This window comes from Corylus avellana, chromosome ca9 (genome assembly GCF_901000735.1).
Source record: "Corylus avellana chromosome ca9, CavTom2PMs-1.0".
NCBI classification, from domain to species: domain Eukaryota; kingdom Viridiplantae; phylum Streptophyta; class Magnoliopsida; order Fagales; family Betulaceae; genus Corylus; species Corylus avellana.
Genome location: NC_081549.1, coordinates 13619689 through 13631915, shown reverse-complemented (window position 1 = coordinate 13631915; position 12227 = coordinate 13619689). Strand labels below are relative to the sequence as shown.

The 12227-nt window shown below is 37.3% G+C and overlaps 1 protein-coding gene across 1 annotated transcript in view; it reads left to right on the top strand.

Moving 5' to 3' along the window:
• The first annotated feature begins 5731 nt into the window (after positions 1-5731).
• The window catches only part of LOC132191330 (cationic amino acid transporter 2, vacuolar-like), a 20166-nt gene continuing 13670 nt past the window's right edge, over positions 5732-12227 (top strand). The window contains exons 1-4 of the mRNA XM_059606284.1: positions 5732-6268; positions 6930-7131; positions 7456-7540; positions 11879-12019. Of these exons, the coding sequence (XP_059462267.1) occupies positions 6106-6268; positions 6930-7131; positions 7456-7540; positions 11879-12019 (591 nt within the window). The 5' untranslated portion in view covers positions 5732-6105. The remainder of the gene's footprint in view (positions 6269-6929; positions 7132-7455; positions 7541-11878; positions 12020-12227) is intronic.

Genomic DNA, 12227 nt, shown 5'->3' with positions numbered 1-12227 from the left:
CTTTTTTTTATTTATTATGTTTCTCCGTATCTCTTTTTTCTCAGGTTTTTTTTTCTTTGGCGGAGAAACAGAATCTGCAAGGTTTTTATAAAATACAATATGTAATCTGTTTTTTTATTTCTTTTGATTCTCTATACATTCTCCAACTAAATTTTTTTATATATAATAATTTTGTAGCATAATTGCAAATAAAAAAAATTAAAAAAAAGGCCACATAGCTTACACAATTAAAAACAAAGAAGAAAAAAAAAATTATAGAAAAGTTGTTTATTTAAAAAAAAATTAAAAAAAAATAAAATAAAATAAAAAAGAATGAAAGTCCTTAATAATATAAATTGTATTTGTATTATAAGGGTATTTTAGAAAATTTGATCACAATATAATTCTATTTACCAACATATTGCATTGTACCAAACAAAGGAATATGATTAAGTAGTCTATTATAGCATTACAACCAAATAAAGGAATATGAGTAGCTAATCTATTTCATACTCTTCTATTCTCAGTAGTAGCTAATCATTTTCTAATGGACTAAACATTCTGCGAAACAAACGAGGGCTTAGTCGACCACACCCAAGTATCACATGCAAGATTTATTACAAAAGCCTAAGGTAATACACAGATGTTTTAAAACTCACACGATGAATGTTAATATCATCAACAAATACGTGTTAATAATTAGTCAAAATGAGATTGAGATTAGGGGTTACTTTCTCTTGAGGATGAAACATGTCCAAGAGTCACCTTTTCTCTCTTTAGGGCCTCTCTCTCCTCTAGGGTGTTATGTCTAAAGAAATAGTTAGGGTTTTTTGGGCGTAGTGATGACTTTGTATGGCATCTAGCACACTTATAGGACTGAGGTGACAAAAATTCAAAGTGCTCTTAGACTCACTTGATCGTTTGGGAGGAAACTCGAATGTTCAGAGTATGAATATCTCGATCATTCAAGTAGGATCTCGAATGTTCAAGATAGAAAAAATCTCAATTGTTCGAGTGGGAACTCAAACCTTTGCTTCTTTTCTCTAGGTATTCCATTCAATTAAAGTGAGAAGAAGTAGTTAAGATAAGTTGTGGTGGGTTTTCTTCAAAAGAGGTTTGTTTAAGGTCAAGTCCTTCATATGCTCCTTGGTTTGTTATGAAGGTAGTCCCTTCCCTTGGAGGAAAGTGTAGCGGACTCAAGCTCTTTCGAGGGTGGCCTATTTTGTGTGGCTAGCAGCTATAGGTAAGATTCTTAGCTTGAATAATCTTCGGAAGTAGCACGTTATTGTGACTGATAGATGTTGCATATGTAAGAGGAATGAGGAGTCTTGCGATGTGACTTCCGCTATTTGGAGTGCTCTCTTCAGTTGTTTTTGGATGTCATGGGTTATGCCTAGACGTGTTGTCGACTTGTTTGCTTGTTGGTGGTCATCTGGCAAGTCGAAGAGTGTTGCAGTGTGTAAAATGGTGCCTACTTGCCTCTTTTGATGTTTATGGAAGGAAAAAAGATAATAGAAGATTTGAGGACTTGGACTCTTGGAGAAGACCTTCGAGGATATTCTATCTTCTTTATTTTTGGATTGCAGCTTATGTGTCTCCTCTAATAATTAATTATGATGATTTTCTTGTTCGGTTTTCTCTTTCTAGTTAAGTCATTCATTTTGTATACTTTCTGTGTACTTAGTGGAATCTTATACTTTTAATAAGACTGATTTATTACTTATCAAAAAAAGAAAAAATTTTGGGGGGTTTTTGGTTAGGGATTATGGGGTGGGGGGGGTTCCTATTGACGGGTTTCCACTAATATGGTTTTTGGAGGCATAGGGTTTTTCAACTATAAAGAATCAAAATCTTGCAAAATAAAGAAGCGATTCAAGCAAACGATGCCAACTATTGATACCCGCCAAGCCAAAAAAGAGCTACAAGAGATTAGAGGGTGGCCAGGGTTGAACCCAACGTGATTCCTCTAACGCTTAAGGGTGAGCAGATTAACCGGTTACCTATTACCAACCGATTACCGAATTTAACCGAACCGATAGTAACCATAACTGATAGTTATCGGTCGGTAATTGGTTAAAAATTTTATACTGAAAGCTTATCGGTCGGTTAATAATTTGTTATCGAAAAACCGATATAACCCATATGACTGATAAGTTTTTTTAATTTTTAATTTTTTATAATTTTATATTTATTATTGAAACCAAAACGACGTCATTTTGATTTTGATTTTATATTGTAGTGGATCAATATTAAAAAAAAAAAGAAAAAGAAAAAAAAAGCTTCTATAAGCTATTTTAGCAAAAAATATACCCCAAAATAACTAATTTTTAATAAGCTATTTTAAGTTTTAGCCCAACAAAACGTATTTGGGCTTTCTAAACAATTAATTTTTGGCCTAATTAGCAACCAGTTAAAAGCCCAATAAAAGCCCACAAAAAACCGATTTAACCGACCGGTTAATCGATTACTAATATGACCGATAATTTTCGTTAACATTTCTTATCGGTGGGTAATCGGTTAGGATTTGGTTAACTGATAGCTTATCGGTTACCAACCGATAAGTCCATTAAGATCGAACCGATATGACCGATATCTAGCTCTATCAATGCTCAAGTGGGTAGGAGGAAGATAATAGGAAATTTCAGAGAATTCAGGTAAAAAAAGTGTACCTATGAGGATACCCACATCTTCCTTTTTATTGGTTCATGATTTTCTCTTTCTATCTTCTAGGGCTTTAGGGTTTTTTGGCCTTTTGTAGGATGGGGGGTCTCTAGGTCCCTAGGCCTAGGAGGGGACCACAGGGTGGAGGTGATCGCACTAAGGAAGTGCACATGTCGTGTGTATTGGCTTGGCTACTTGGAGCCGTCTTTAGTAGTGGTGGAGCCGCTAGGTGAGAGCTTCCAAGAGTCTTGATTGAAATGATGCGCTTTTGGCCGGTGTTGATAATCTTGGCCTTTCCAGATATTTCCTGGTGCGTCGCCGGTCCAATTGGCGCTGAAGACCGCCGACGGTTAGGACTTAGGACCCTTCCATTTCACTTCAACACTTGTCCATATTCTAGATATTCAAACACGCATTGTTAACGTAATTTGACCTTGTGCATTATATGTATAATAATAATACAAATAGAACAAAAGAATTTAATATGCAATTTCGTGTCTGCCATTAGAGCATGTTTGTTTATCACAGCTTTCTGTACGTTTGAATATAATTGCGTGTGTACGTACCATTCAAACTGGCATCACTGACTTTTGGCAATATTGATTTTTGTACTTCCTTTTGGCAACTTTTAAGGACTTCTTCTAATCTTAATGGATGCATAATTAAACATATAACTGTACTAGATTATTATGTTTGAGAAAGCTAGAGAAAAAATTAGGGATGAGTTAGGGAAGAATCAGAAAATTGCTCTTGGGTTAAAAAATGGGATCAATATCCACATTATTTCAAGAAAATTGTAGATTTGAAATTTAGCCTTTTTTAGGCATTAAAACACTTGAAAAATGCCACCTACTAAACATGTGGTATGTTACAGTTGAGAATTGAGTATATTTTTATCAGGTTCTTACTCTATATTATAAAAAAAAAGCTTTGAACCAAATACTATCTTTTAGTTTTCTAAGTGTTTCTACAAAAGTGAAAATTCTTTCTGGCTGCCTCAATAAGATGCCACATTTGTAACATATGACATTTTCAAACGTTTCAATGCCTAAACAGTCTAAATTTCAGTACTTTAAGAATATACAATTCTCTTAAATTGTAGACAATCCTCTAAAAAAAAGGGAGTTTTATCTTTGGTACGTATGTAATGCATATAAAACTAGCGGATCCAAATGTTATTAGGTGCATAAAACAATTATCAAATACAAACAAGAGAGAAGGCAAGAGAGAGAGCAAGATGTGAATAATTAATTTGTCGTTTAATCCATAAATAAATTGAGTAGTGAAGTTATTGAGAGAACAAGAAAAGTCAATAAAACTACTTGGGACCACGTGACCACTTGACCCACTACCTGGTTTATAATTCTAATGGGATATCATTAGCAATTTGGAAACCTTCACCACAACATCCCTTCATATTACAAACACTAGAAAGGTGCCCCTCAATGCATTATAATAATAAAAATGGGTCATCTTTGTTAATTATTATGTTTAAGAATTATTGCCCTCGGATCTCGATCCCCATACTAGATTCTCTCTACAACTTTCTTTTATAGATAACTTTGAAAGGAGGAGTAATATTGTAAATCTGGTCATTTAATTTTAATATTAAAACAATATTATTTATCATTTTATACTAAATAGATTTTTTTTTTTTTTTTTTGACATGTTCACATAAAGAAAGGGGAATGGGAGATTCGAACTAGTGACATCTGCTTTATTAGGAGTAGTCCATAGCCGATTGAACTACCCGTTGAAGACACATTAAATGAATACTCTCAATTTCAAATAGAATGCATAAAATCCTATTCCGACAACTTTAGGCCATGATAGAGCATATTTAATGGTAGTTATTATTTAAAAACAAAAAAGTAAAATAAAATTTTGTGGTTTATTTGATTTACAATTAATTCCATCTGATATCAAAGAGTAGTGCTAGACCTACAAACAAATTTTACAGAAAAACTTTAACTGATGTGGCATAAAATGATTAGGTTTTTTAAAATTTAAACTTATCTTATATCCAATCATATTGTGCCGGCATTCATGGATATCAAAATAAACTTAAAGGTTCTTAAAGTATGTCAAAAAAATAATTTACCTTCAAGTATCACAATTTTATTAACTCTAACGGGCACACTCTAAGGAGTATATTGTTTTTGTTTTTTGTTTTTTTGTTTTTTTTTCATACTTAGAGACTTTTAAGTTCATTTTAATATTACGGGAAGTTAATTGCAAATAAGATAAACTATGAGACTATTTTTCACTTTTTCCTATTATTTTAGCTACTTAAAACACTTACTTTTTTTTTTTAACTACTACATTTTCAATACAAATTGCAACACATTATTTATTCTACTATCTACTTTCTTAATTATTATTTTTCAAAGTGCTAAAAGAGAGAGAAAAGAAGAAAAAAACCAATAATAAACATAAAGTAAATCATTACTCTCAATATAATAGGAGAAACGATATTTTTTATTCTATTTTTAATAATTTTTTAATCACCTTTATTGTGAATAAATAAATTTACTATTAAATTTGTATGAAGCCCATGAATTCACAAATCTAGTCTTAGATCGGATAAAATGAAAAAAAAAAAATTAACATGAATCATTTCTTAAAAGTAAAAAAAACAAGAAAAAAAGACTTATATTAGTTAAATATAGTTAATACGAGAGCAATAGATATTGTGGTTTTAGGTTAAATCCAAGTCATCGCAAGGTGGATTTTCTTAGTCTTAAAATAGAACATAACGGTAACTAAAATTTCTACAGCATCAATTATAGATTTATAGGAATCCGGTCGCGGATCATGTTTTTCTTTTGTTGTCGGCCAGAATATGACAATTAAATTAATTAAAATCTATAATCTATTAATAACGAAAACCGGCTGAATTGGTAACTAATTATTATTATTATTATTTCCGCAATCAAAATTTATTTATTTTTATTGAAAATAGAGAATAATTGTGGTCCCCACCCACCTACTATCCCCCATTTCCTCCACACGCCCTTCGTTGCTTGCACCTTTTTCTATGCGTACGGAGCAAATGAGCATACAGACAAACGAAGATCCTAGAAAAAGACGACTCCACCTCACCCTCCATCATTCATCCGAGATTCCTAGGTTTTCTTCTTGCGAAATTATTGATCCAAGGGAAAGGGAAGACACCGCTTTCCTTGGCCTTCCCTTTATCTTCTCAGCAAAATCCCAGCAGGGGAAAAAGGGGGAAAGAGAATTTTTCGTTCTCTTTTCTCTCTCTTTCTTTGAGAATCTGCCCGCCTCCCTTTGATATTCCAAGTTGTTTTGGGAATCTGGGGCAGGATTTTGTGCAGGGAATGCGGGTAGGTTCAGCTTAGATTTTCTTTGCTTGTGTATAGATCTTTAGGACCACAAAGTCCTGGTTGTGGACTTCTTGTTGTTGTTATTGGCTTTACTTGGAGAAGGTTGGTGATTTCTGAGATGGGTTTCTTGGTTGATTCACAAGAGGGGTCTGGAAAGGGAGGTGGTTCATATGGTGGTGTTAGGAGTTTGATTAGGAGGAAGCAGGTGGATTCTGTTCGTGTCAAGAAACGGGGTCAACAGTTGGCCAAGGAATTGTCTGTTCTCCATTTAATTGCAATTGGTAAAGTTTTTGCTCTCTTTTTTTTCCCCATATTCTTAACTTTCTTTGATCGGATGTTCGTGTTTTGACTTTTTTATTTTTTTTTGCATTTTGGGGCGTCTCTGTTCATGGGTTTGGAATATCTTACGTATTTTATCGTCTTTCTGATTTCTTTGCTTGTATTCTGTCATGGTTTTTAATATGTGTTGTATATATATATATAATTCTTGTTGAAGTTTTGCCCTAGTTTTTTTTTTTTGGAATTTCATTTCCTTGGTGTCTATAGTTTTTAAATTATAAGTATTTCAGCAAGCTCAATCTTCATCCTTTATTAGTTCAATCTTGTACTTAAAACTCAGCTTTATATCTAATATGTGGTTCTCTAATGAATTTTTTTAACGGATTTCTTTTTTCTTTTTCTCTTTAATTGATGGTAGTGGCCTTGTGTGGATCAATATTTTAACCATATTTTCGCGATCCTATTATGCTAAAGACTAGAAATTTTGATGTTCACTATTGTTTTATAAGGTTGTATGCTGCCAAATATTTGTGCAACTGAATTCCTTGTTATGTTCTCTTTAAGATGGTGAACTCCTATTTAATCCACCTTTTTTAGAGTGTAATTTAACATTTCATTGTTTTGTTCATAGCTTACTATTGAATTCTTATACAATATTATTAGGAGTTGGCTCAACAATTGGAGCTGGAGTCTATATTCTTGTGGGAACTGTTGCTAGAGAGCATTCTGGACCAGCGCTTACCATTTCCTTTCTAATAGCTGGAATAGCAGCTGCTCTTTCAGCCTTTTGCTATGCAGAGCTTGCAAGTCGTTGTCCATCTGCTGGGAGTGCCTATCACTATTCATACATATGTGTTGGAGAAGGGTATTTCTTACAGCTTAAATCATTTAAGTGGTGTTTTGTTATCATTTTGAAGGTTCCTCTCTCGCATTTCTTGCAAATGAATGAAAAAATATATATTCATTCCATTTTATATTGTGATAAAAGTTTTACCAGATAGTTTCCTTGGTAAAAAATTTCAGTCTTGAAACTTTTATATTTTTAAAAATTGGTTTCTGAGAATAGACATCTGGAGTTGTTGGTTCCTCGTTTGATTACATGATTTGTGTAAATAAGTTTTCTCTACATGAGAATTTTGACATGCCTTCAGTTGGTGATTTTGGTACTTTGTACTGTCATTGTGCGCAGTGTTGCTTGGTTGGTTGGTTGGGCCTTGATACTGGAATATACAATAGGTGGCGCAGCTGTTGCTCGTGGCATATCCCCAAATCTGGTGCATTAAATTTCTTTCTCTTTAATGTATTTCATTCTCAACTTGTGGTTATTTTTAGTAGTTTCTACTAAGCTGAAATTGGCTCATTTGCATTTATATTCTAGTATTCTTCAGTGTAACTCCAGATTTAGATTAATCTGTTCTCTATGTGACTTTGTTATTTGCTTTTCTTTAATAAGTAATCGAAATATCAATAAAAGTGTAAGACAGGAAGTATATAAGAGAAGCCACATAGCTAGTATGGGCAAAAAGAACAAGAGAATCATGATTGTTATTAGGCCAAAAGAACAAGCCTAATTGTTATTTACTACCAGCACCGTTAACGATTCCAGTAGCCATGTAGGCAACTTTTCTGAGTTGCTAGGCAATCAGTAGTTACGGGCAATGTGTACATGAAAATCACTTGAATCATAGCAGTATAAAATGTGGAAAATGATGCCATTGATGTTCTTTTCTATATCAAGGGAAGCAAAAAAAATTATGCTTGAAACTAGTGAAGTTTATTTGTATTATTATATCTATTCGTATGGCTAGATTTATAATATTAGATGTATACTCAAACATTCATTGTGCATTTTAGTTGGGGTTGCCAATTTTTGACACGACCCACGAACCCAATACGAAATTAGAGGGTTAGGGTTTAGCATAAACGGGTTTAGGTCACAAGCGGGCTGACCTCGCTTGACCTTTTTAATAAACGGGTCAATCATGGGTCAAAGCACTTGACTTGTTGGTTGACCTGACTTACCCGTTTAATTTAAATTAGTCGAATTTACATCACAGGATAAGGTTAAACTCATCCTAAACTAGAAAACCCATAATGTTCTTCTCAGTCTCTCGACTCTCGGTCTCTCCCGCCCACTCTCTCGCTCTTTGTCGTCACTCTCCCTCTATGTCGCCATGAATCACCGTGAAGGTCATTAGCCACATGCCCAAAGCTCCCATCTGGACGAGGATAATGGATAATCAAGAAGGCCCACCTATGGTACCCCCATGAGGACGAGGATAATGGATTATCAAAAAGTTTATGCTTTCTTCATATATATGCGGCATTTTAATTTTCCATAAAGAACCTGATTAAATTTCATGTTTGCGGTAGTTGTGATATTCATTGATTTGAGACGAAGATTTTGGTGAAATTCAGGTAAATATGTGATGTCCAAATTATAATGCTTAATGAACAGGTCAAAGGGGTGGTAAGATTATCTGAGTCTGAGAGTCTGCACGCTCAGCGGAGGCGCGTGCAGGCACGTTTCCGCTAGTCTGTTCCCGAAGTTGTGGGATGAGCTTGGTTTGGTTTGGATGGAGCGACGATTTACTGTGGAAGCTAAATCGTTCTCCTTTTCGGCAAACGTAGGTAAGTCTAAGTTGTGATTGGAGGAAAGGAGAAAAGGGTTCGTTGGATCTTTAGATCTGAGTCTCCAGTGCTCGGATTGGCTGGCGGACGCAGTGGAAGCGGCATTACGATCTCCAGGGAAGGAGGAGTTTGCCAAATCCTATAGGGAGAAAGGGAAGGCCTTGAAGGTCCATAAGGGTTTCAAATAAGGCGGGCCGTTTCTTAGTGGCCGCTGTATTTGCTGAGGGTGCTCGGAGAGGAGGGATTTGTTTCCCTGAGGGTCATGAAGGAGGGGGTTGGCGTCGCATCGTGGGTGAGTTGCGGAAGATCTTGGTTTTCCTAGCAGTAGAGGAGAGGCCGTCGGTCTATGATGTTTACTCCGAGGGGGGTGTCTTGGGTTCAGATCGTTCTTACGCAGCTGTGGCTTCCTCGAAGTCGGGTAGTTCGAAACAGCAGCCACTGTTTGACTGCCATTTGGACTTGTTCCCCGCGGCGTCTTGGTCCAAGCCGGTTAGCGGTGGGGAGGTGAGTTCGCCGGTGAATTGTTTTGAGTTCAAGATGGGCGGATGTGGTCATTCTAGTCCAATCTGCGATGGAGGGCGATCAGGTCTTGGGGGTGGCGACTTTCCTTGGACGAAGGGCGCTAGGGTTTCTCGTCTCTGGAAGAAGCTTCTTGAGAGGCTTGGGTTGGTCCTGGACCGGGTTTGTTCCAGGATGGGCTTGAAGCCCAAACTTCTTATTGGGTTTAGATTGAGGGCTGGTCGCAAGTCCGCTTCTAGGCCCCGTGTGAAGCCTTGCGCTGGGCTGTCGGGTTCTGTAGCGGGTCTTGGGTCAGCCCACTCGGAGCCTTTTTCGGGGGATTTGGAGCTGCCATATAAGTCTCCTTCGAGCCAGATTGTTGAGTCTTTGCCGGCGAGTTCTCCTGGGTTGGTTTCTGGGTCTGCAGCGACAACGGGTTTTGGGTTTGCAACGCCGGTGTCTTCTCCGGCGATTCCTTCATCTTTAGAGGTTCTTTCTGGGTTTGCTGCGCCGCTGCCTTCCGAACCTAGGTCTGCATCTTCTCCGGTGGGTTCTCTAAGCATGGAGAGTGCGGACCCAGGGCAAATGGAGGTCGCGGTGGATTTTGTTTCCCTAGCAATGGAGAAACCCTCTGTTAAGACTGATCGGAAACCCTCTCTGGCAAAAGGTATGCTTGGCCGGGGGTTTTTTGGGTCGAGATCTGTGACTCCTCCTCTGTCTAAGATGTAGGAGGTGTCTCGTCGACCCTGGTTGGTTCAGGATCTAGATCAGAACCAGCTTCTGCTTTGGCTCAACCTCTTGATTCTAGTCTCTATTTGGTTCCCGGTTCGAATTCCTTGTCGGCGTTGGAGTTTCCGAAGACTACCGGGATTGAACAGGTACATTTAGTGGATACCTCTGTCCCTTCACATTCTTTTTCTTTGATACCCGTGGCTGCCCATTCGTTAGAGGCGCTAGCATTGGGAGATAGATTACGCTCAATTTCTGGGTTATCGGATAATGGCACTCCCATAGTTCCTAACAAGCTGATGTTAAGCTACTACCGGAGAGCTAAGAAAGAATGAGGAAGCCGGGTGAATGATTCTCTTCTTCTTGAGACGGTGGAATCCCTTAGTGCTCCGTTGGTACAATATCATGCCGACCCAGTCGCTGGGTTCGCTGCTTACAATGCTCAAGTGAAGCCTGTTCCTAAGAACACTAATCCGATGAGGGGCATAAGTCTGATGGAGAAAGGGAATTTTGTTCAGAAAGTGGAGGTTGCACAACCTAGGACCAAAGGCACTTCTGACACCATAACTGTTGAAAATGGTTTGACCAAACCCCAAAAGTGGCTGATTGAGTGGATGAGGGCAGGTGTAAAGGACGATGATCTGCATATGGCGAGCTTGAAGGTCATGGAGGAGGATTTTCGTCGGGCAAATAAGGTAGCACGCAATGGGAAGCTATCCCCCTATCTTCCTAATCAGGGGCTGGATGGCGATGAAGATGATCGGAAGTTGGTGTTGCTGAATGAGGTGAAAGAGAATTTCCTTCGGGAAATAAAGGTCGCGCAGCCTAGGGCTAAGGGCAAGAGAGAGCTGTTAAATTTAGAAAGCTCTATTAATTACGGCATTGGTAGCACGTCTCCTCGGAGAAGGAAGGGCAAGACTATTGGGATGTAACGATTCGTGTGGTTTTTAAGGGCTTTGGGCTTCTTTGGGTTTTTGTTTTTGAGGGTTTTTGGGTGGATTTGTTGGGGTTCTTTTGTGGGTGAGCTTCGGCTTTCTCTTTTCTTTTTCTAGTTAGGCGTTTCCACTTGTATACTTCCAGTGTATGTTGGGGCGCCTTACGCTTTTAATAAAACTTCTTATTACTTATAAAAAAAAAACAGGTCAAAGAGGTATGTCGTGCCAACCTGTTTATTAAATGTGTCGTGTTAAGATTGAAGGGTTTGACTCATTTAGTTAAATGGGTTGTGTTAAGGTTGACCCTTAACAGGTTGGTGGGTCAACCCGAACCCGACACACCAACTTGTTTTGTCAACCCTAAATTTCTAGCATCATGAGCCTAGTTGAGATTTCTGAAGTCTTGAAAATCCAAACTCTTAAGCATGTGCAAATTGCTTGACATGAAATACTTACAAAATGAATGAGCCCCTACAAGATTCACCAAATATAATGTTATTTTGATTTATCATTTTAAATGCACATTAGAATGATAGTTGGCAGTTGCTTTTTGTCTATATGGTCGGGTGGTCGATCAAGTATACCACTATGAGAAGACATACATGTAATGATGCTTTAGTCTTTTCTTCTTTTTTCCCCTTGTTTCTCTTTTTCAGAATTTCAGGATTTCAGGATATCACTTGCTTGTATGAAAATTATTTATGGCAAGAATTGGAGGATATTCCTTTGTTTCTTTTTTACATTTTAGTTACAAAGTACACAAGATTAGCCTGCTTAATTGTTGACCATGAATATTTTATTGTCTCGTTCTTTTTCTAGGCGTTGTTTTTTGGAGGTGGGGATAATTTGCCTGCTTTCTTAGCCCGTCAACATATTCCTGGGCTTGATGTTGTGGTTGACCCGTGTGCAGCAGTTCTAGTATTTATTGTTACTGCTCTATTATGTGCCGGAATCAAGGAGGTATGTATATATATCTTGTTCTGATTCTTTTCTGTTGTTCCTATGTATTAAAATGTTCCAAACAGATTTCCTCTCATTCGAAAAGTATTTTCTTTGTCATCTTTAATTTGAATACTTAAATTTTGCAGAGCACACGGGCACAAGTTATTGTCACTACAGCAAATGTATGTGCCATGACTTTTGTCATAATAGCCGGTGCCTATTTAGG